Raw genomic sequence first — 21,550 nt, 5'->3', positions numbered from 1 at the left:
GGTCTGTGAAGTGGTTTTGTTAACATGTCCGCTAATTGGTTGTCCGTTGATATAGGTTGAATGTCAATTAGTCCTTCCTGTACGACTTCTCTGACGAAAAAGTGCCGGATCCGTATGTGTTTTGTTCGTCGGTGCATTTCCGGGTTCTTGGCTAGTTTGATAGCGGATTCATTATCGACGTAGAGGCTCGGAGTCTCACGAAGGCTGCCGAGCTCTGTTAGAAGTCCTCTCAGCCAGACCAATTCCCTTGCGGCCTCACTGGCGGCCACGAGCTCTGCCTCAGTAGTGGATATTGCAACGCTGGTCTGTCTCTGACTGCACCATGAAATTGCTCCTCCAGCATACTTGGATATTATCCCTGATGTGGACCGTCCGGTGTTGGGGTCTCCACCAAGATCCGCATCACTATAGCATTCGAGGAAACTTGGGTCCTTTCCTGATTGGTATACGATTCCAAGTTCCTCAGTTCCTTTCAGGTATCGGAATATTCTTTTGACACGAACTATGTCTTCAGCAGTTGGTTTTTCCAGTGCACGCGAGGCAACGCCTACAGCGAACGCGATGTCCGGTCTTGTTGCTACCATTAAGTACATCAGTGCGCCTACCGCTTGACGATATGGGTAGTTTTCGATTTCTCTCCCTGATTCAGAATTCCCTTGTGGATTACTTACAATGGGTGTCGACACGCTCCTACAGTTTTCCATGCCGAATCTCTTCAAAATCTTCCTAGTGTAGTTCCTTTGGTCTACTTTGATTGTACCATCGTCTTGATGGGTTACTTCCAGTCCGAGGAAGTAGGACAGCTTCTTATGGCTGACTTTGAACTCAGATTTCAGCGCTTCCAAAAAATTGTCCAACTCCCTTTTGCTGGTTGATGCAATTAGCCCATCGTCAACGTACAGTGCTAGGATGAGTTGATCTTCACCTATTTTTCTTGTAAATAGACAGGGGTCAGCGCTACAAGTAGTGAAATCTAGGGTTTTCAGAAAATCAACGAATCTCTTGTGCCAACATCGTGCTGCTTGTTTCAGTCCGTACAAGCTCTTTTTGAGTCTGCAGACTTGATTTGTGCCGTCATTGTATCCTTCGGGTTGCTGTATGTAAATTTCTTCGCTATCATAGAGCTCACCATAGAGAAAGGCAGTGGACACATCAAATTGGGCGAGTGACATCTTCTTGCTTGCTGCGATGCTTAGGATGGTTCTTATAGTACTCATCTTCGCAACAGGACTAAATGTTTCATTGTAATCTACCCCTTTCTCTTGTGAGAACCCTTTGACGACTAATCTGGCCTTGTATCTTTCAATGTTTCCATCTGGGTTTTCCTTGATCTTGTATGTCCACTTGCAAGCCAGTGCCTTCTTGTCTTTGGGTAAGCTCTGAAGCGTCCACGTTTCGTTTTCTGTCAATGCCTTCATTTCTGTGTTCATAGCTTGTCGCCAGCTCTCGGAGTTTTTCGAATTTATTGCTTCCTGGTATGTACCTGGGGTGTCGGGATTTTCTGTCTTAATGAGTGAAACGTATTCTTCGTATCGCTGGGGGGGTCTTATTTTGTCCCTGTCTCTCATTGCCATTTTCTGGTTTTTGACATTCTCTGGGTCGCTGAATTCTAGGAAATCTTCCAGATCACTTGATTCTTCTTGACATTTTTCGGGAGTATTTTGGCTATTGAACTGTTTTTCGTCCTCTGATTCGATTTCCTTTTCTTGACCCTCTTGTGACTGAGATTCCTCACACTTTTTGGGAAGGGAAATTGCCATTTTCGTTGTCAATGGTTTTTCGTTGAAGACTACGTCTCTGGATCTTATAATCCGTCTTCCGTTGTTCCATATTCTGTATCCGCAGAAGTCGTATCCAACTAGGATACCTTTGATGGCTTTTTTGTCCAGTTTACCCCTACTTTGCTTTGGTATGTGAGCGTAGCATTCGCTTCCTATTATCTTAAGGTGCTTGAGGCTTTCTTTCTTCCCAAACCAAAGTTCAAATGGAGTCTTGTCTTCTATTGTGGTTGGACCAGTTCTATTTAGAATGTAGACAGCTGTATTGGTCAATTCAGCCCACAATGCTTGAGGTAGGTTGTCATGAGCGTGTAACATAGCTCGAGCAGCTTCCACGACCACTCGGTTGTCTCTCTCTATGTATCCGTTCATCTCGCTGCAGTAGGGCATCGTGAGAATCTGTTGGATACCTTGGTCATCTAATAATCTCTTCATTTTGGAGTTGTCAAATTCTCCGCCGTTATCACTCAGAAATGACTGTGCCTTGTGACCAGCACGTTCACATTCTTTCAGCACTAGGAGGAAATTTTCATAGACCTCAGATTTTTCCTTTATGAAATATATGAATCGAAATCTCGTGAAATCGTCTTTGAATAATACATAATAACGGGAACCTGAACATGATGGTTCGAATGGGCCGCATACATCGGCGTGGATGATTTCACCGGGTGCTGTGGCTCTTTTCCTTCTGCCAAACTTGAGTCTGTGTGCTTTGCCATAAACACAGCCTTCGCAAACTTCAGAATCTATCTTGACAGTTATGCCTAGTTCTCGTTCGATGAATGCCTTTACATGCTTCTTATTTTGATGTGCTAAGCGTTCATGATAGAGCTGCAGAAGATCTTCGTCGCTGGATACAGAGTTTACATGATTAGCACTGGATAGATGCAGTTGATACAGTCCACCATTCCGCATTCGGGAGCCGGTCAAGATGTTCTTGTTATTGACTTGGAAACAGCATTTCTCGGCTGTAGAAACGAACTTGCTGCCAGGGTTTTTGTCCTGAGCAGACAAGACAGAAAATAGGTTTTTGCTCATTTCTGGCACGTACCAAACATTAGAAAATGTTAATTCTCTCTGTGTACCGTCAATGTAGGTGTGCACAACAATATCGCCTGTACCGATGGCTGGCACACTAATGCCATTTGCTGTTGTCACCTTATGGGGAGAACTGAATTCTTTAACAGACATAAAAAGAGACTTGTTGTTGCAAACATGGTTTGTGGCGCCATTATCTACAAACCAATTTTCATTATCACAGTTGGCGTAAAATACATCATTGTTGGTAGCATATAACAACATGTTGCTGTCAGAAAGGTCTTGAGATTTATTTTTAGGTGGCCTACCATCCCTTTTCCATTTTATGCAATTCTTAATAACGTGACCTTCTTTATGGCAGTAGTAACAGGTTACTTTGGACTTGAAATTATGTTTGAATGCAACAAGTGCCTCTTGTGAGTCTAAACATTTGTCCTGAGAGCCTTTGATTGCTAATTCTCTTTCGTGGGTACAGAGCTGACTGGTTAAATTCTCAACCGTCCTTTCACTTTTAGGCATTAGAAGCCAGCTGGATTTGAAAGAGAAATACTCAGGGGGCAGAGTCTCCAGAACCTTACAAACGAGTAACATATCTGGCAGAGTTTTAATTTCCATGCTTTCAGACAACTGTATGTTGAGGTTATTCCAAATATTTTTAATCTTTGACAGGTGACTAGCCATGTCGTCATTGGAATCTGACTTGTACGTGAAAAATTGCATACATAGACAGAAAGCTTTATCTTCAGTGACACCTTCATATAATCTATGTAACTCTTGCCAGACTTCCTTTGAAGTGTTGTACCTCATTACTTGTGTTAAAGTTTCTTCTGTCATGTTACTTGTCAGAATCAATAAAGCTTTCGTGTCCGCATTCTGGTAGAATTCTAATTTGGTATCATGAGCTGTTACCTGTTGAGCAGAAGCCGTTGGATCAGGTGGGACAGGCTTGGTCAACTTGCCGATGACAACGTCCTCACCCCCGGGAATACTTCTGAGTAGGATAAGTACCTTGTAATTCCATGTAGCCCAGTTGTTCTTTCCTTCGAGATTGCCAATGTTTACCTTCAGATCCATTTCGAAAAACTTCGACCGACTAATGGATCAAGAACTTGAAACGGGTTAACACACGCGCAACGAAAAGATAAAGTCGATAAAAACAGTCCTGCGATTCTGGGCCCATAACCTATTGAGATTTTATAGAATGGACTGGGTTATCGCTTTGTATCACTTTATTCGTTCAGTAATCAACATTTCGTCACCTTACGCCATTGATAGTTATTCTACCAGTGAGGAAGAAAGAAACGAAAACGAAAAAACAAAATAACAAAACAATTGCATAGTGAATAGTGTTGCCACAGGGCATAACATAAGGGTCAAACAATCGATATATAATAATGGTAATAATAATATAGAGTGCAAGAGTTCAATGTCTCAATACCAATTACCCACATAAGTTCTATAATCCAAGATGACGGTCTTAGCGTAAAGTGCAACGATTATGTCATACACATCTAATATGGCAGGCATAAAAAAATGCAATGTTTCTAGAATCAAAAATGGCGACAACAATATGTGCAGTGGTGTTTTCCAAATAATATTATATAAAAATTGTTTTAATTTCTTTTTTATAAATTCGAACAAGTTTCTGAATTTCTATTATAACAATCATGGATTTTTAAGATGGCAGCTGTAAAGAAAATTGCAGTGGTGATGTGTTAATTCAAAATGGCAGAAAGTTCAACGAAACAAAATGCTGGAATTCAAAATGACGAAAGGTTTGACAAAAAAAAACGGGGAAACGTTTGAGAAAACCAAATGGCGGATCCCAGATAACGGAAAGTTCTAAAAAAACAAAATGGCGGAATTCAAAATGATGGATCCATATGGACATAGGGGTCAAGGTCTAGGTCAAAGGTCAAGGATATCCGATGGCCACTGACATTACAATCCAAGATGACCGTAGGTACTAAGCCCCACAGCCTGAAGCCTGTCCTCGGATGCCCATTTATGGCGGCTTCCAGCAGACGAAAACAAGATGGAGGAAGAAACAGCATACTAGCTGTGCGATATATATATATATATATTGGTATTAGTGGTAGGAGCAGGGTCGTAGCCAGGGAGGGGGTTTAAGGGTTAACCCCCCCCCCTAGCACAAAATCATTCATTAATTTCTTATTCATCACTCAAACAAATTTCATATTAAAATTAATAAAAATTTTACCATTACAATATTTAAATTTAAGTGCCGAAAACTGCTAAAATAGCATTATTTACACCTTAAAATCCAAATTTTCCTGGGGGAGGACCCCCGGACCCCCCGCTGTAATACGTTTGGGGGGGGGGGGGGGACATGCTTCTTAACAACCCCCATACACAAATCCTGGCTACGCCACTGGGTAGGAGGTCAGTTTTCTGACTGTTTTCGCTGAGGAAGGATCGTTCACCATTTTTTTTATGTTTTCCCTTACCATATTCGAACCGAGAAAGTCCATCACATAAGTTCGTTTTTAAATAATAATTTATTAAAATTTGATTAATTATTTTTTCATAAATTTTTAATTTCTTCCAAATTTCTAGCATAAAAATAATGGATTTTTAAGATGGTGGCCATAACGAAATGTTCATTATAAAAGAGTGGGTCTTCGATTTATAGATGATGGAATTTAGAGAAAACATAATTGCAAAAATATCGAGAAAACAAAATGGCCAATTTAAAAATGGTGGAACATTCTAGAATACAAAATGGTTGGTCCAATATGGCTACCAGTCAAGGTCAAGTTCAAAGGTAAGGTTCAAGGTCATCCAAGATGGCCGCCCTGGTGTCACAATCTAATATGGCAGTCGGCACCAAGCACCACAGCTTAAAGCCTGACCGCCTATCTTCGGATGCCCATTTACATACTACTCCGCCATCTTCAAATCCGTACTTTTAAACTAGAAAATTCAGAAAATTTTTAAATAAATTTAACAATTTATTAAATACAATTTTCATAAAAACTTCAGAGCATTCTCGAACTATGACATCACCATTGCATTTGTTACGGCTGCCATCTTTAAAATTCAAAAATTTTATTCGATTTTAAAGAGGAATTTTTTTAAAAATTAATAAAAAATTACTAAATAAAATTTTAACAAAAACAAAAAAAAATTTCAATTTTTCCGCCATCTTAAAAATATGTATTTTTTATGCTAGAATACATGAAAAGATATAATATAATTTTATATTTCAATTTTATTTTTAAAAAAGGGACATTTTTCACGGAGTCTTCGGTCCGAACCGGTGGGATCATACGAATAAACAATGGCGACAGATCCTTCACCCACAAAAGCCACCAGCAGACTGACCTCCCATCACTAATGCCAAGGAAGATATTATGTTCAGTCAGTATCACATCAAGGTGGCCATCATATTTTTGTCTGCTGAAGGCCGCCATCTTGGATCCGACATAATTTTTTCGTCTGTTAGAAGGAGCTAACGCCATATAAGTTTAATTTTTCTCCACTAAGTGCAGGAATCATTCATGGCCAGGGCGCCCGCCATCTTGAAATTTGTCTGCAATTTAAAAACCTGTATTATTAAAATATAAATTCCAGATAAATTTTAAAAAATCAACAAATAAACGCTTGTTATTTGACCGATTGTTTTAAACGCACACAGTGCTTGTTTCAATTCTTGGCTGGTGCTAATAAAACATTTTTATTAAAGTTACCAAAAGAAATTGACATGATTCAGAAATAAAACAAAAAATTCCAAATAATAAAAATATATTAAGTATATTATATTCTACTAGAGGAACACTTGTGAAGTTAGCAATCTAATAAAGATTTTCTTTTGCATTGGCTTGAACTGACTAAATCTCAGCTTGAATCGTTTAATTGACCACAAAGACCGGCTAGATCGTTTACTGACATAGTCTTTTTATTTCTGACAAAGGTTATCAATACTATGTTTAACAGATTCATCTACATCGTGTTATAGTTAAAGAGCAGTATTCATAGTCTTTAAAGCACACTTATTTTCTTGGTCCTAAAAACGGATACGTTTTACCATAATCGCAGTCCAGCCACAAGTTATATTTTAAATGTCTCTACTCGCTACTTCATCAGTAAGGTAATTGTTAATTTTCTGCTTAATATCGTCAAGAAAAGTACTATATCTTTCACTCACTAGATGTTTTTAAATAATAGTAGCCTTTTAAAATTCAACGAAACGCAAATTTCGCCAAGTAGAATCCATTATGATTTACCTGTAAAGCGTTGAGCACAGTCTAATGTTTAGTTTCATGTCCAAGCATCATCGCAATCGGTTACTGCTGAACTGCTTTTGTGCTTGAACGCATACGATTCTCCAACCTAAATCGTGGAGTCGGAAATGTCTGCAGGTATTACCTCAGCAGGCAGAAAGACTTAACTTTTACAATTTCTCGCGTGTCAGAAAGTCCATGAAGGCGTCATTAGAAAACCAGCTAAATTTCAGAAAACATACTGAAGAGAGCCGATCCCCACTGCACCACGATCAGATATGGACTGAGTGTCCCGGTCGCCTGGGTCTCTATTAAACATCCACAGCCGCTGGAATAATATGCGATTCAAAACACGATAAATTTACATTAATATGTAAGTCGTACAAAAATTCTAAAAAGGAAGCAAATTAGGATGCACAAACATCAATATGAAAGCACTTTCAAAAAAGAAAAAACACTCGACAAAATAAAAGGACACGCAATATTCACACTGGACCGGCAAAGAACACTTGTCGATCACGCAATACACACACAGGGCATCCAATAGACACACAATAAATACACAGTACATGCAATTGACACCCAGTACACACTGGACACGCAGTACACACTGGACACGCAGTACACACACAGAACATGCAATGGACATGCAATAGACACAAAGTTTACACACAGGACATGCATTGAACACACAGTGCACACTGGACACACAGTAAACAAAAAGGACATGCAATGGACAAACAGTACATACTGGACATACAGTACACACACAGGGCAAGCAATGGATACATAGTACACACTGGACCCCAATGAACATGCAACGAACACGCAATACACACACATGACATGTAATCAACACAAAATACACACCCTGGACACGCAATGGAAATACAAAAACACACAGGAAACGTATTTGACAATAAGGAAGAAAATTTGGACGAAAATTCAACTTAGTGTGAAACGATCTCGCGACATATCTCATCACAGGGATACACAGGGATACGATCGCGCTACACGGATACGATAAATCACAGAATACTATATTCTACAGTTCCAAAAGCTCCATTGATATTTGATTTCAAGACTAAAAGGCTATGAGGCTACAAGGCTACCAGTATAGAAGGTTCCAAATGCTACGAAGCTACAAGACTAAAAAAGTATGTGGCTACAATAATACGAAGCTACAGGTCTAAAAGACTACGAGGCTACGAAGCTACGAGACTAATAGGCTACATGGCAACAGGCTACGAGACTACAGAGCTATAGGCTTCTTGGCTACGAAGCTATAAGTCTATGAGTCTACAAGGCTACATCTCTTCAAGGCTACGAGACTGCAAGACTACAGTACCAAAATACTACAATACTACAAGAATAGAAGGCTACGAGGATATGCCTTAAGATATCTAGGAAACACAATCATGTAAGACAAACTTTTTCTCCTAGGTGTGTAACGAATCCCTCCTCTTGCGATCGTGAGTGAACATCCCGCATCTCACATAAAACAGCGACAGCCTGTACAACAAAGCATGTGGCACCAACTATTGCAAGATTCGGGACTACTTGCAAAAAGTTATTTGCATTAGTTAAATTTACTATCACTGCTCAATTGAGCTATTGTTGCCAGTTGCAGCCTTGTAGAATCGTATCCTCATAGACTCCTAGTCTTGTAACTTGCAGTCTTTTAGTCCTGTAGCTTCGTAGTCTCGTGTCTTGAAGCCTTGTGGCATCCTAGAATTGTAGCTTCGTAATCTTATAGTTCTGAAGCTTCGTAGTCTCGTAGCCTTTGTTGCCATGTAGCCTCATATCATTGCAGCTTTGTAGACTTGTAGCTTCGTAGCTAAGAAGTCTGTAGCCCTGTAGTCTCGTAGCATTTTACCATGTTGGTTATTAGTCTCGTAGCTTCGTAGACTCGTAGTCTTATAGCTAGTTGGAGCCTCGTAGAGTAGTAGTTTTGTAGTCATGTAGCTTCGTAGTCAGTTGAAACCTTGTAGACTCGTAGCCTTGTAGTCTTGAAACCTTTCACCTTTTAATCCTGTAGGCAAATGCCGCTGGAGCTGTTGGAGCTGTATAATAACGTATCATGTGATTTTTCATATCCCTGTGGCGTAATCGTATCCCAGTAGCAAAAATGTATCCCTGTGTTGAGATCGTATTCCTGTGACAAATAAATATCACACCAAGTTGAATTTTCGTCTATACGTAATTCCTTCTTTTGTAAATATGTGTCTAGTGTTAAAACAATAGGCGATTCTTTGTTGTTTTTTTTAATTTATCTGGGATTTATATATTAATAATACAGATTTTTAAATTGCAGACAAATTTCAAGATGTCGGGCACCCTGGCCATGAATGATTCCTGCACTTAGTGGGTAAAAATTAAACTAATATGGTGTTATCGCCTTCTAACAGACGAAAATATTATGTCGGATCCAAGATGGCAGCCTTCATCAGACAGAAAATAAGATGGCCACCATGATTTCATACTGACTGAAGATAATATCTTCCTTGGCATTAGGGATGGGAGGTCAGTCTGCTGGTGGCTTTTGTGGGTGAAGGACCCGTCGCCATTGTTTAATCGTATGACACCGCCGGGTTCGAACCGAAGACTGCGTGAAAAATGTCCCTTTTAAAAAAATAAAATTGAATTATATAATTATTTTATGTTTTTTCAGATATTCTAGGATAAAAAAATACATATTTTTAAAATGGCGGAAATATTTTTAAAAAATTATTGTTACTAAAATTTTATTTAGTAATTTTTTTATTTTTTTTTTTAATTTTCCTCGTTAAAATCGACTAAAATTAACTAATTTTAAAGATGGCAGCCATAACAAATGCAATGGTGAAGTCATAATTCGAGAATTTTGTATTTTTATTAAAATTGTATTTAATAAATTGTTAAATTTATTTTAAATTTTTCTGAAATTTCTAGCTTAAAATTTCTCACTTTCAAGATGGCGGCATTAATTAAAATTGAAAAAATTGCGGCTAATTTATTGTCAAGGTAAAAGCTCCTTTCCAGAGGCTTACTGGAGGCTTTCTAATGGTAAATTTAAGATATGGACAATTTTTGGGTAATAAAACAGGAAATCTTTCTCAAAACGGGAATTTTCCCCTCGAAAAAGGGAAACTTTTTGTAATTTTGATTAATATTTGAGGAATTTTGCATGGCCAAAGTTTTCCATGTTGGCCGCCGTTACTTCACAATCCAAGATGGCGGTTGGCACCACATATACCACAATCTGTAACCTACCGTCATACATACATTCCTATACTACTATTAATAAAAAATATTTTTTTTTGTATTTGAACATAATAATTATTTTTTTTTAGTTTAAGTTGAGTCAAGTCTATTCGCAATTGCTTAGAATGACGCATAATACTAAGGTTGCGGTCGGAGCTTAGTCATCCACTCCAATTCTTCTAAAACGATTTTCTTTCCTACTGGAACAATTTCTTTGTAAGCCTTATTTTTTTCTCCGTACATTAGTTTTACCGATTGATAAAACCGAGAATACCTCATGTTTCACAACTTCCTTTATATTTGACAGTAACAGAACATTGTCATGAGGGACTGTGTCCTGTTATTAAGTGTTGTACGTCTCTTTTTACAGGCAAATCGACGACAAAGTGTACAAGGCGCACGTGAAAGAGAAGAAAGCAGCTAAGAAGGAGTACGATGAAGCGGTGAAAGAAGGCCAGACTGCTGGTCACGTGGCTCAGAGGTAATGCATGTTACGGCCTATATATTGGTAGGTACATACTGCGGCTGGTTCATCGTCGAGATGTCGATATTTCGACTCCCATCTTGGATTGTGACATCACAGCCACCATCTTTAAATTACCTTTCATTTTATCTTTTTCCTTGAACTTTGACCTTGACCTAGGGCCCCGATTTGGGATGGCATTTAGCTTCATTCAAAATATTCCAACATTTTTTACAAATTGAACAAATTTACGCTCAATTTTTCAAGCATTCCCATTTTTAGCGAAAATATTTCACACAAAAAATGTTTAAAAATGTGAAAATATATAATTATGATCGCAACATCCTCTTTCAGATAACAAGATTAACTAATATGGCAGGTCGTTATATCTCTGCCATGACAATCTACTGATTGTCACAATATATATTCTTGTGTATACGTTGTGAGTTCAGTCAGTCATCAGTCGTCATGGGGTAAAGAATATTTATATTTGCCCTCACCTGTTTCAAACTAAGTATTCTAAAGTCCAAAATGAAATTATTTTTGTTTCGATATATATATATATATATATATTTTTTTTTTTTTTTTTTTTAGAATTATTTGAATCATTATCATGGATTTTCATGATGACGGAAAGATATCCAAGATTGTGGGATTCATAATAAATGCAATAAAAGTGGAATCAAAGATAGTGGGAAATTATAGGATTAAAAATGGTGAACTCTGTAATTGTGAAAAGTTCTGAAAAAGATAAAATGAGGAAAGTCCTATAATACAAAATTTAAATAATGACCTTATTCAAGTTGGCATCCAGGTTCAAGGTCAATGTCAGAGGTCAATTTTTGGCTCTGTGGTTTTTAATTTAAAATTTTAAATAGTCTTAAGCTACTGTTAAGTCTCTTACTTCTTTTTTTTGTCAAAAATAAAATTTGAGATTCTTAGAATTTTTTTTATGATGAACATTTCTACTTCACAATGAAATTTTTGAATTTGCAGATTTTTGACATTTTATGTGGAAAAATTACTTAAATTGGGACATTTAGGTCATTTTGGCAAATTTTTGGGTCAAATTTGTCTAGTTTTAACCATTTTTGGGGAATTTTGAAGGTAAAGTTCGAAGGTCGAAGTCAATGTTACCCGAAATGGTGATTGAAATCTAGGTTAAAACCAATGGTGGCCGTGACGTCTAAATCTAATATGGCGGCGGACATCTTGCCACTTAAACCATGCACCATTCGCACGACCTATCAATATTTACAATATATATTTATATTATTACTAAACTTTTATGAGAAATAAAAGGCTCTCTAAGCCTGTGCGCAACCGTTAATCCATAATTTCCCCAAAAAACTTTTGGACCTTTAGTTTAAAATGGCACATGAAACAATTTGTGAAATATTTTATGCCGGTCCAAACCAATTAAAGTACTGAGGCCTACTTGGTAAAACATCTTGGCAACCAAACATACGAGTGTTATCAATATGAACCTGTAATATTTTGTATGACGATTGGTATAAAGTTCTTCCCATAAGACTTTGAAGTTTCAGATAGACCAGCAATTTATTGAAAATAGTAAAGAAAATATTTATTTCAGAATTCCAAACATTTTTGATAGTGTGTAACTGAACAACTTCTACAAACACTGCAAGTATGGTACATCATTAAAATTTTTGGCTAAATAATTTCAAGTAACAACTTTACTTCCCTTAATGTAGTTTTGAAACGTTGATTATTAATTATTAATCAGAGTGTCATAACTAATGAAAAAGATCGCTCGGTTTTACTACCATTCACCCTAACGTTTTCCCGAAAAAAATGTGTTAATTTGAGATGGAAATAATTCGACACAGTGTTGGTGTGGAACACTATCAAAACTCAGTTTAAAACACCTTCCTTAAATCAGGGGCCCTTTTAGTTAAGTGATGTACATGCTAATGTAAGTATTTCGAGGAATATATTGAACAAATAATATTTCAAACTAATTAAAATTTAGAACTAAAATAACGTTCATAAACGTGAATGTCGAATAAACCATACAAGTCATCAAATACTACAAGAGAATAAAAGTGGTTGCAACGTTATTTGTGAAGAAATATAATTAAATAATACCTAACTTAATAATCAAAGATAGTGATATTTATGATACCATAGATTAAAAAATGTAGCACTTAAATATTGAAGTCCGGCAGCACTTTTAAATAACCATACAAGAATGATTATAATGTAAAACACACTTATTCGGTGTAATTTAGAAAAACGCATACATTGTTTAGGCTACTTTTACACATTCACGCACAATATTACTAACATATCGTGTAATTTTATTCAAATTGACGTTTAAATTCTAAAAATCTAACATTGATGTGAAAATAAATAATTTCCGTATAAATAAACGATTGTTTTACACCCACAATGCCAATGTAAAAATCAGCAACATACAGAAAAATAAAACATTTTGATGTGTTAAAAAAAACACCAACATTTTTTGGTAATTTTATAAATCAGAAAGTTTTAAAACATTATTAACAAGTGTAAATTAATTTAAATGTTTTCCGGTGTGCGTGTCAGGCAACACTTCTTGTGATAAAAACCCACAAATTATGTAATATTTTACATAGTGTAGGTTATATTCTTAAGTTTAAACACTGGTGTATAAAAACAGTTGCAGAGTATTTAACAATTTCTCTGATGGTTTCTGACTCGAAGTATGATAATAAAATAACACTACTATGAAATAAGTAGTAGTTATATAAATAATCCTTCGGCGCCAAGCATCGGCAGAAGAAGCCGAAGGAGCCGACCGCCATTTTAGACTGTGACGTCTCAGCGGCCATTTTTAACTCAAAATGGCTCAAAATTCCTAAAAAATTACATATTTTGAGGGTAAATTTCCCGTTTTATTCCTCAAAATATCGAAAATTTGAAATTCAAAAAACCTAAGAAAATGTTGCCTTAGAAAGAACCAAAATTCCACAAAGAGGCTTAAATTTCCCAATGACAAGACACCTTAAGCCTCTGACGGCCATCTTGGATGACCTTGACATTGACCATTAAATTTAAATTCTATAATTTTAACCAAACATTTCCGAAAAAAAATGCTTACTTCGATTTTTTTATTACCTAATAGATTTCGGTCCTCGGTTAGATTCCCGATGAGAATAAACACGTAATTTAATATTAAAAATATTTAAAAAATTTTAATAATAAATATTAAAACTAATAATAAAAATATCTTACATCACATCAGCCAACTTGAATTGTGACCTAACCGTTGCAATTATCGTCACATTCGTAATCTTGAAAACCCGTACTTTTTATGCTAGAAAATTCCGAATCTCTGTTAGCCTTTGTAGTATGTTTTCCTCTCTTACTAAAAGAGCTAAACCTGTTTTTTAAAGTTCATTTTGCAAATTTTGAAGACGTTTTGTTGTGATTCCATGTAACTATTAAAACACTTTGTAGCAAACTAGCACTTCACACACCTTGTTATTTCTGACAACTCGCACTTTATGAGTATAAAAAAGAATGTAACTCTGTCTATTCCTCCGCTTTTCTTGGACTATGTCGTTGAACCGGCTTGCATGTAATCAACCCACATAGATACAATGATTGTTCGGGATATTACTTAAATACATTAAATTTCAAAACAAAACATTTTCTCCCGTCATTTGTGAGCGATTAGAAACAGTCTAGCTCTTCACAATGACAATCCTCGCTTGTTTCGTGGCTACATAAGCTCAATTGTTTCGCTACATCTTGCATTCGCCCGTATGACTTTCTTTTCCTTGTACAAGTCGATGTTGACGCATCTTCCAACTCATCGATATTGTATACGACAGCAGTAATGTCAAAAGATATGCAGCAATCAGGTCCCGCAAGATTTGAATCACGCGCCTGGGCAGCAACGTCATCTTCCTCCCTCATCACCCCGTACCACCAGGCTTGTTGTGTCGTTTTCCAGTTCTCCCCCTCCCCTCCCATGATTGGCGTACGCGCGGTAACCGGCGCGCAGGTCTGGAGGCGGATCGTGATTGTAGGCCGAGTCACGGACCTCGGGGGGAAATGTAACTGTTCATGTTCTTGTGCGGGTCAGGCGGTGGCCCTGATCATAGTGTAGTTCATGTTCCTCTCTATTTACCTTTATCATATTCTAAATTCCATTTTGGCCGCCACCCTAGAAATTATGTTCGGGTTTAGCTTAGTTCGTGCGTCATTTGTTTTTGGTTTTTAATTATGTTTAACTTAGTAGTTTTGCCCCGTGAGGTTGGCGAGTCCACGTTCTTTTTTTTTTTTTTTTTTACAATTTTGTTTAATCCTAAATTCAGCGTTCCGCGTAGGCTTAAATGGGAATTTCACTGTTAATCATTATTTAGTTTTTACTGAAAGTGTTTGGTATGAATCTTAATGTACGTCATTTGTCGCCTGCGTAGTCTTGGGCCGAGCCCCAGTCGACGAATGAAAATAGAGCTTTACGCTGCGTGTTTTTCCACTGCTAGCTATTCCTTGGTCTTCTTACCTTAGCAACTCATTATATGTTTTCAAATTTGCGTTAATTATATATCCCATTAAGACACGATAGTTTAATCATGATAGTAAGTTATATATATTTATATATATTTAAATGTATAATCTAAATGCTCGTGCACGTGTAATCCCTTTTTTATGATTGTATATTTCAATTTTACATCCATATATCTGTGTTAGGCCCTGTGGTAATTTTTGTTACTGTATAATGGCACGAACTTTTATAAACTTATGTGTATGTTAACCTATCTAGAGTTAATCATGTATGAATTGTTGGGCAGTTTGTTATAAAATTTCGAAGATTGGTTTCTGTTAACAGTGGCGTAGCGTGCCATCTCGGCGCCTGGGGCGGGAGACCCATTTTGCCGCCCCCATTCTATAGGTGCTTAGTTAAAATTAAATTTCATATGCAATGAGGTACCTTTTAATGAAGTTAAAATAGGATGAGCGGTTTTACAAGCGGATTCTACGGGCCTTATGAGCAGCGAAGTCAAAAATAACTTTGTCAAAATCAATATTGACAGCCAATTCTTGTTCAATCGACAATATAGCCAAGTTTTATAGTCTAGCGGAGCTCATAGTAGATCTGAGGTAATTTTTTATTAGCTTCAACTTTGAAAAACTTCTCTTACAACTTGCAACACTAATCGCCAAAGTCAAATATATACGAATCAAGATGACTATATTTGGAACCAAAATTCCGAGATTCAGTTATTAAATGAACTGGAGGAGCTCCAGTGGTCCTTTACCACTTATATCTTCCTCTGATTCAGAACAGGCAACAACAACAAACTGCTGAAGACGCTTCCGCTCCATCTGAAACTCGTCCTTGTCGATGTCTTCTAATACATGGGAAAGATCACACTCGAACTTGCTGTCCAAAAGTTTCGCTGGCATCAAAAATCCGAACTTGTCCGATATTTCTTGAATTTTCTGGAATCGAGTCGTCATTTCTTGAATGATCTTGTCGAATGATGCGATAATCTCTCGACGGATTTCCTGTTCGTGAGACAAAGCTGCATCTTCAGAAAATTCATCGCCATGCATGCGTTTTTTCTTGCGAATTCTTCTCGTTTTGAGTTCGATTCCGAGTTTTTCGCAGAGAGTCTTAGCAAAGTCAATTGCTTCTTGCACGAAACGGTCTCTACTTTCCACTAAGAGGGTTTTCAAAGCGCAGAGTTTCTGAGCACACTTATCCACACTTAGTCCTCGTTGCTGCAGGTAAATCTGTGCGTCATCTACTTCAGGTAGCACTGCAGCCCAAAAGCCAAGAAAAGTTAGGAAGTTAAATGACTGCATGGCTGTCAGGAGAAGACTGGCTCCCGATCTTGTTTCGGAAGTTTGAGATGAATCTGTTAATTGTTCCAGTACCTCAAGAACTACCTCAAACTTATTTTTAAGCATCTTGACAGCTACATGTTGGTAATCGCTGCGCTAGACGGCGCGCGAGCAGAACAGCTGATTGTGTGACGTCAGGTGAGACGGGCGAGCGGAGTCGCCTGGTAGGCCCAGGCGGGCGCGCACGTGAAGTAAAACGCGGGTTGGCCATGGTGATTGTTCCACATCGAAGTAACTGTATACGAGTGTTCATTTTTGAATATGAACGGGGTTCATATATATATATAATTTAGAACGCTTTGGTACGATGAACGCGATTGGTTGGTGAGGCGTGTGTGAATATCGCGAGGATTTTCCAAGGATGAATTATGTGCGCCGAAATAAACTCCAAGACTGTATGGCGAAGGATTCGTCATATCCGTACAATTACCTGCAGCTACGGTAACGTATAATGGCAAGTGTTTGCCATTAAAAACACTCGTGAGCAAACGAGTGTATTTGGTGACCAGACATCACGACGTCAAAAAGCAAGTAAGTGCCAGCCGTGCCACTGCCCCGCTGACCCATTTGACCCCTGGGGCGAAACTATAATTTGTGGATTTTTGGGATTTAAATTAACGGACTAATAAAACTGAAACTGGGATTTTACGTTCAGCGTGTTTCACCCAATCCCTGCCAGACATAGAAGAAAAAAGGCGTCGACCGTTAGAAAATGACTTAACTGAGAAGGGCTTGTAAACCCATAATTTGTAATTTGCTAAATTTTTGGTATATTTATTTGCATGTTAAGTTGTGTCAATTTTTTGCTAGATTTCGCCTATGTTAATTGGTATTTACAGCGGTGATACGCCCGGTGCGTATCTATTTTTGTATTTATATTTGTATTAATATGTTCTTATATATTTTTAATGCCTTTTTGGAAATTATATTTAATTTTCGGAGCTCCGAAGTATATGATCAAATTATAATTTTTTGGGGGAATGGTTAAAGTATTTTTTAGTATTATTATATAGCTATTTTTTTATAAGTAGTAATAGGTAATGTATTTTATGATGGATGCACCGATTTGTGATGAAACGATTTTATGATAGATATATTTATTAAATGTTGTCATATAAATTTTGCGTCTTTTTAACTTGCTGCCTCCTCTCACTGTTCGCGACCTTATTAGTATTTTTAAGCCTGATATTAGTTTGGGTTTTAAAATTTTTTTGGATTTACCTGCGCTCGCGGTACGGGGCAATATAGGAGTTTTACTGTGTCCCGGTTTGCGGAAGTTGTTTGGTTTGCCCTGGGTTAAGGTCAAACTTTACAGTACAATGCGTAGTACTAAATTCAAAGAGAGGCATCGACACGGGCCGACGCGTGAAACAAAAGATTTTGTATGAGTTATTAACATAATAAGGAGTGCCGCTCAACTCGGCTCGCGCGCGCCGGGCGGCGCGGCGTGATGCGATGTTGCCGTTCGTATGTAAACAAACAAACGTTATAAAGAGCTCTGTCAGTGATTTCGCAGTTTTTCTTTTAAATAAATATTAAAAAATAGTTGGTGCGCAAAATTGTAGATAAAAATGGAACATTATAGTGTGTCTGACACATGTAACAAATGAATCATAGATCAGATCTCAACCCGCTTCACCGGCGAACCGCCCCCGCGGGCTGCCGCCCGGGGCGGGCCGCCCCCTCCGCCCCACCCAAGCTACGCCACTGTCTGTTAACATCCATTGTGGCTCCGACGTTATTAAAGCCATCCACGCACTTATAGTGGCTATCATCTTATTTCGTCTGCTAGAGTGCCCTACCGCCACGTTAGTTTAATTTTTACGTACTACAGTTTATTATTACTGTGGCCGTCCACCATCTGGGAATTTGGATGCCATCTTAGAAATTCATAATTATTTAGCTATAAATTATTAAAAAAATCCAAAATTTATCAAAAATTCACATATTAATATAAATGTTTGATTTGATATATATCTGTATATGATTAGAAAAATTTAACTATACAAAAAATTAGAAAAATTACTTATTTAATAACACATGTCCAAAATCTTAAAATCAGCTTAAGTTCCTTGTATACCAGCAATCTATAATCCGATTTGACGGCCATTTCAGAAAATTGTATTTATTGAACTAGAAATACCGAAAAAAATTCAAAAATTAATAAAAAAATTCAGTTATTAAAATCATGATAGACGAGATAGATATGCGTTAATGGTTTTATTCTCAACCGATGATTAGGCTAAAAATAAAGCTTAAAATATAATTAAAATTCGATTTCCCTTACCTTTCCTGGAGTTTATTAATCATCCACTCTACGAAAAAAAAAACACTAGACAAGATACCTGCCTAATGAATTAAATATTTCGTCGCGCTGCATAACATAGAAGTCTATTTTCTTATGCATGAAACACATTCCAAACAGTTCATGTACAATGCTATACGTATAGGCCAAGCATCTTCGGACCACGATGCCAGGTCATGAACATTGTCAAACATATAGACCAGATATTTCCGAACCTCAAGACCTTGATCGTCAACAGCTAATATAACATATTTCAAGCAGTAAAAACAAAGTCGATAAAATCAATTACAAGCAAATGAATGAACGGAACTTGTTTTATTCTTACTAAAGTACCAAGAATACCTGGAAAAACGTTTTATCAAGTAAAAATTAAGAGCTTCTAAAGATTTGACTACGCACACTTAACGAAACGACACACAATTAACAAAAGAAAAATGTGCACGCAATGGACTCACAGTACACGCAATGGACACACAGAACACGCAATGAAACACTGTAAAACACAGTACATACCCTGAACACACAGTACACACACTGGACACACAGTTCACACACTGGACACACAGTACACTTACTAGACACGCAATGGACATAAATTATATGCAATTCAACCGCAATGAACAATCAATACACAAAAAGTACACACACTGGACGCACAGTACACACAGACCGTACATACACTGGACACGCAATAGACACACAGTATATGTAATGGACAAGCACTGTACACTTAATATATGCAATGCACAGGCAATTAAAAAACTATTCACACATCGGAAACATACTACACACAGTAAACCCCCTATACACACACAGTATACACACACTGGACGCACAGTACTCACAGTACTCACACAAACTGTACACAAATTGGACACGCAATTGACACACAGTAAACGCAAGGTACATGCAATATACACTCAATGCATGTAGTGCATACGCAATGAACAATCAATACACACACAGTACACACTGGACACACAGTACAGTATGGACACATATACACTCACTACACACACTGGGAATACCGTACATAGTGTACACTCACTATACACACAGTACAAAAACTGTACACACATTGAACACACAGTACACACATAACACAAAGCACTCACAGTACACACATGGACCAGCAGTTCACACACTGGACACACAATTAACGTACCGTACACACAGAGCACAATCAATGAACACACACACAATACACACAGGACATACAATGGACATGTAATGCAGACATTGAACATGCAGTAGCGAGAACTCAGGCTTAGAAATTACATCTCGTGAAATAATAAAATACTTTCAAAATCTAATATATAATCAATTTTATTTATTTATATAAATGCAGGTAAAACAAGTCATTATAGTACGTAGCCAGCTTCCCTCAGTTCTTTGAGAATGAAGAATACTTCTTTGATGTGCGAATAATTTCCTGCACAAAGCTAAGAATATAGAAGTTTTAACCTGTCAACCAATATAAAAGGATTTTCCCATGATGCATCATTAAACTATTCTGCTGTCATCGTATTTGCATGTTCATTATAAATATTTTAAATATCAATATTTTCTCAGTGATCATAGTAAGCTTTATCAGAATAATGTATTTTATTACGACGTTTCCATTGTTTTTGTCTAAGCGCTTCATCAGTCATCGATCTTGCCTACTTTATGCGCTTCATCACAGTCTTCGATCGCGTCACCAGCTTCAGAGTCACTGTCGACATCGCCATAGAAGTCAGTGACTTCACCTAAATTTCTATAAGAAATCAAAATGTTTGATGTACAAGCTTCTGTATAGTGTAAAATCTTAATTTTTAAGTGTAAATCATTATTCCAATATATGGAGTATCTACTTGTAATGAGCTTCAATGTATTTTGACTATTCTCGGAGATGATACATCCTTTAGCTTAAGTCTTCCTTAAACCGTCAGCATCCTTCAATTTAAGTTCTTTGTCGCGATCGTGAGAGCTATGAACATCACGCTCAAGACAAGGAAAATTATTTACATCAAGCGGCACACTCTTTTTCAGTGTAGTCGCTATATCGATGTTCTCTATCCCGTAAGTGGGTTTGTTTTTACAAGTTCTTCCTTTTTTAAGCTGTCAATTCGTGTAAAAAAACCTACGACACCGATTACAGCTTAACATTTTGCGTAGTAGGTTTATAATACAATCATTCTCCTCGTAAATAATAGTATTCCTTCCCAGGTCAAAATCCTGGCTGCAGTATCTACAGCGGCGTTCTTCCGATTCAGCTGCAGACAACAAACCAGGATCCATGTTATCTACTGTGACTAATGATACATTCAAATTGAGATTTTTATTTAAAAACAGATATTTAAATACGAATATGTATAATCCATCAGCGAGAGGAATTTTCAATTTTGAAACACTCGTGGCCAAATATTTCTGCTTATCAACAACAGATGTCGCCAAATGTTACATGAAAATAAATATTATTAGTTTTTAGTGTGGGATTCGCGATGCTCACTAATGATCTTGACAAGGGAATTAAATTAACAATTTGACGGTTTTGAAGGAAGAATGAAACTAATGGAAGTATCATCAACTTTAAATGCGCGAATACATTAAGCCCACATTAAGTATATCCTCCATA

At 37.2% G+C, this 21,550-nt stretch overlaps 1 protein-coding gene across 4 annotated transcripts in view; it reads left to right on the top strand.

Annotated features, from left to right (window-relative positions):
* Window positions 1-21,550, top strand: part of LOC134531614 (inter-alpha-trypsin inhibitor heavy chain H3-like) — a 166,130-nt gene that overhangs the window by 62,376 nt on the left and 82,204 nt on the right. For all 4 annotated transcript variants that reach the window (XM_063367369.1, XM_063367368.1, XM_063367367.1 and 1 more), the window contains exon 3: window positions 10,674-10,784. In XM_063367369.1, the coding sequence (XP_063223439.1) occupies window positions 10,674-10,784 (111 nt within the window). The remainder of the gene's footprint in view (window positions 1-10,673; window positions 10,785-21,550) is intronic.

The sequence above is a fragment of the Bacillus rossius genome, chromosome 5, assembly GCF_032445375.1.
Source record: "Bacillus rossius redtenbacheri isolate Brsri chromosome 5, Brsri_v3, whole genome shotgun sequence".
NCBI classification, from domain to species: Eukaryota; Metazoa; Arthropoda; class Insecta; order Phasmatodea; family Bacillidae; genus Bacillus; species Bacillus rossius.
Note: the sequence above shows the minus strand (reverse complement) of the source record. Positions and strands in the feature narration are given on the sequence as shown.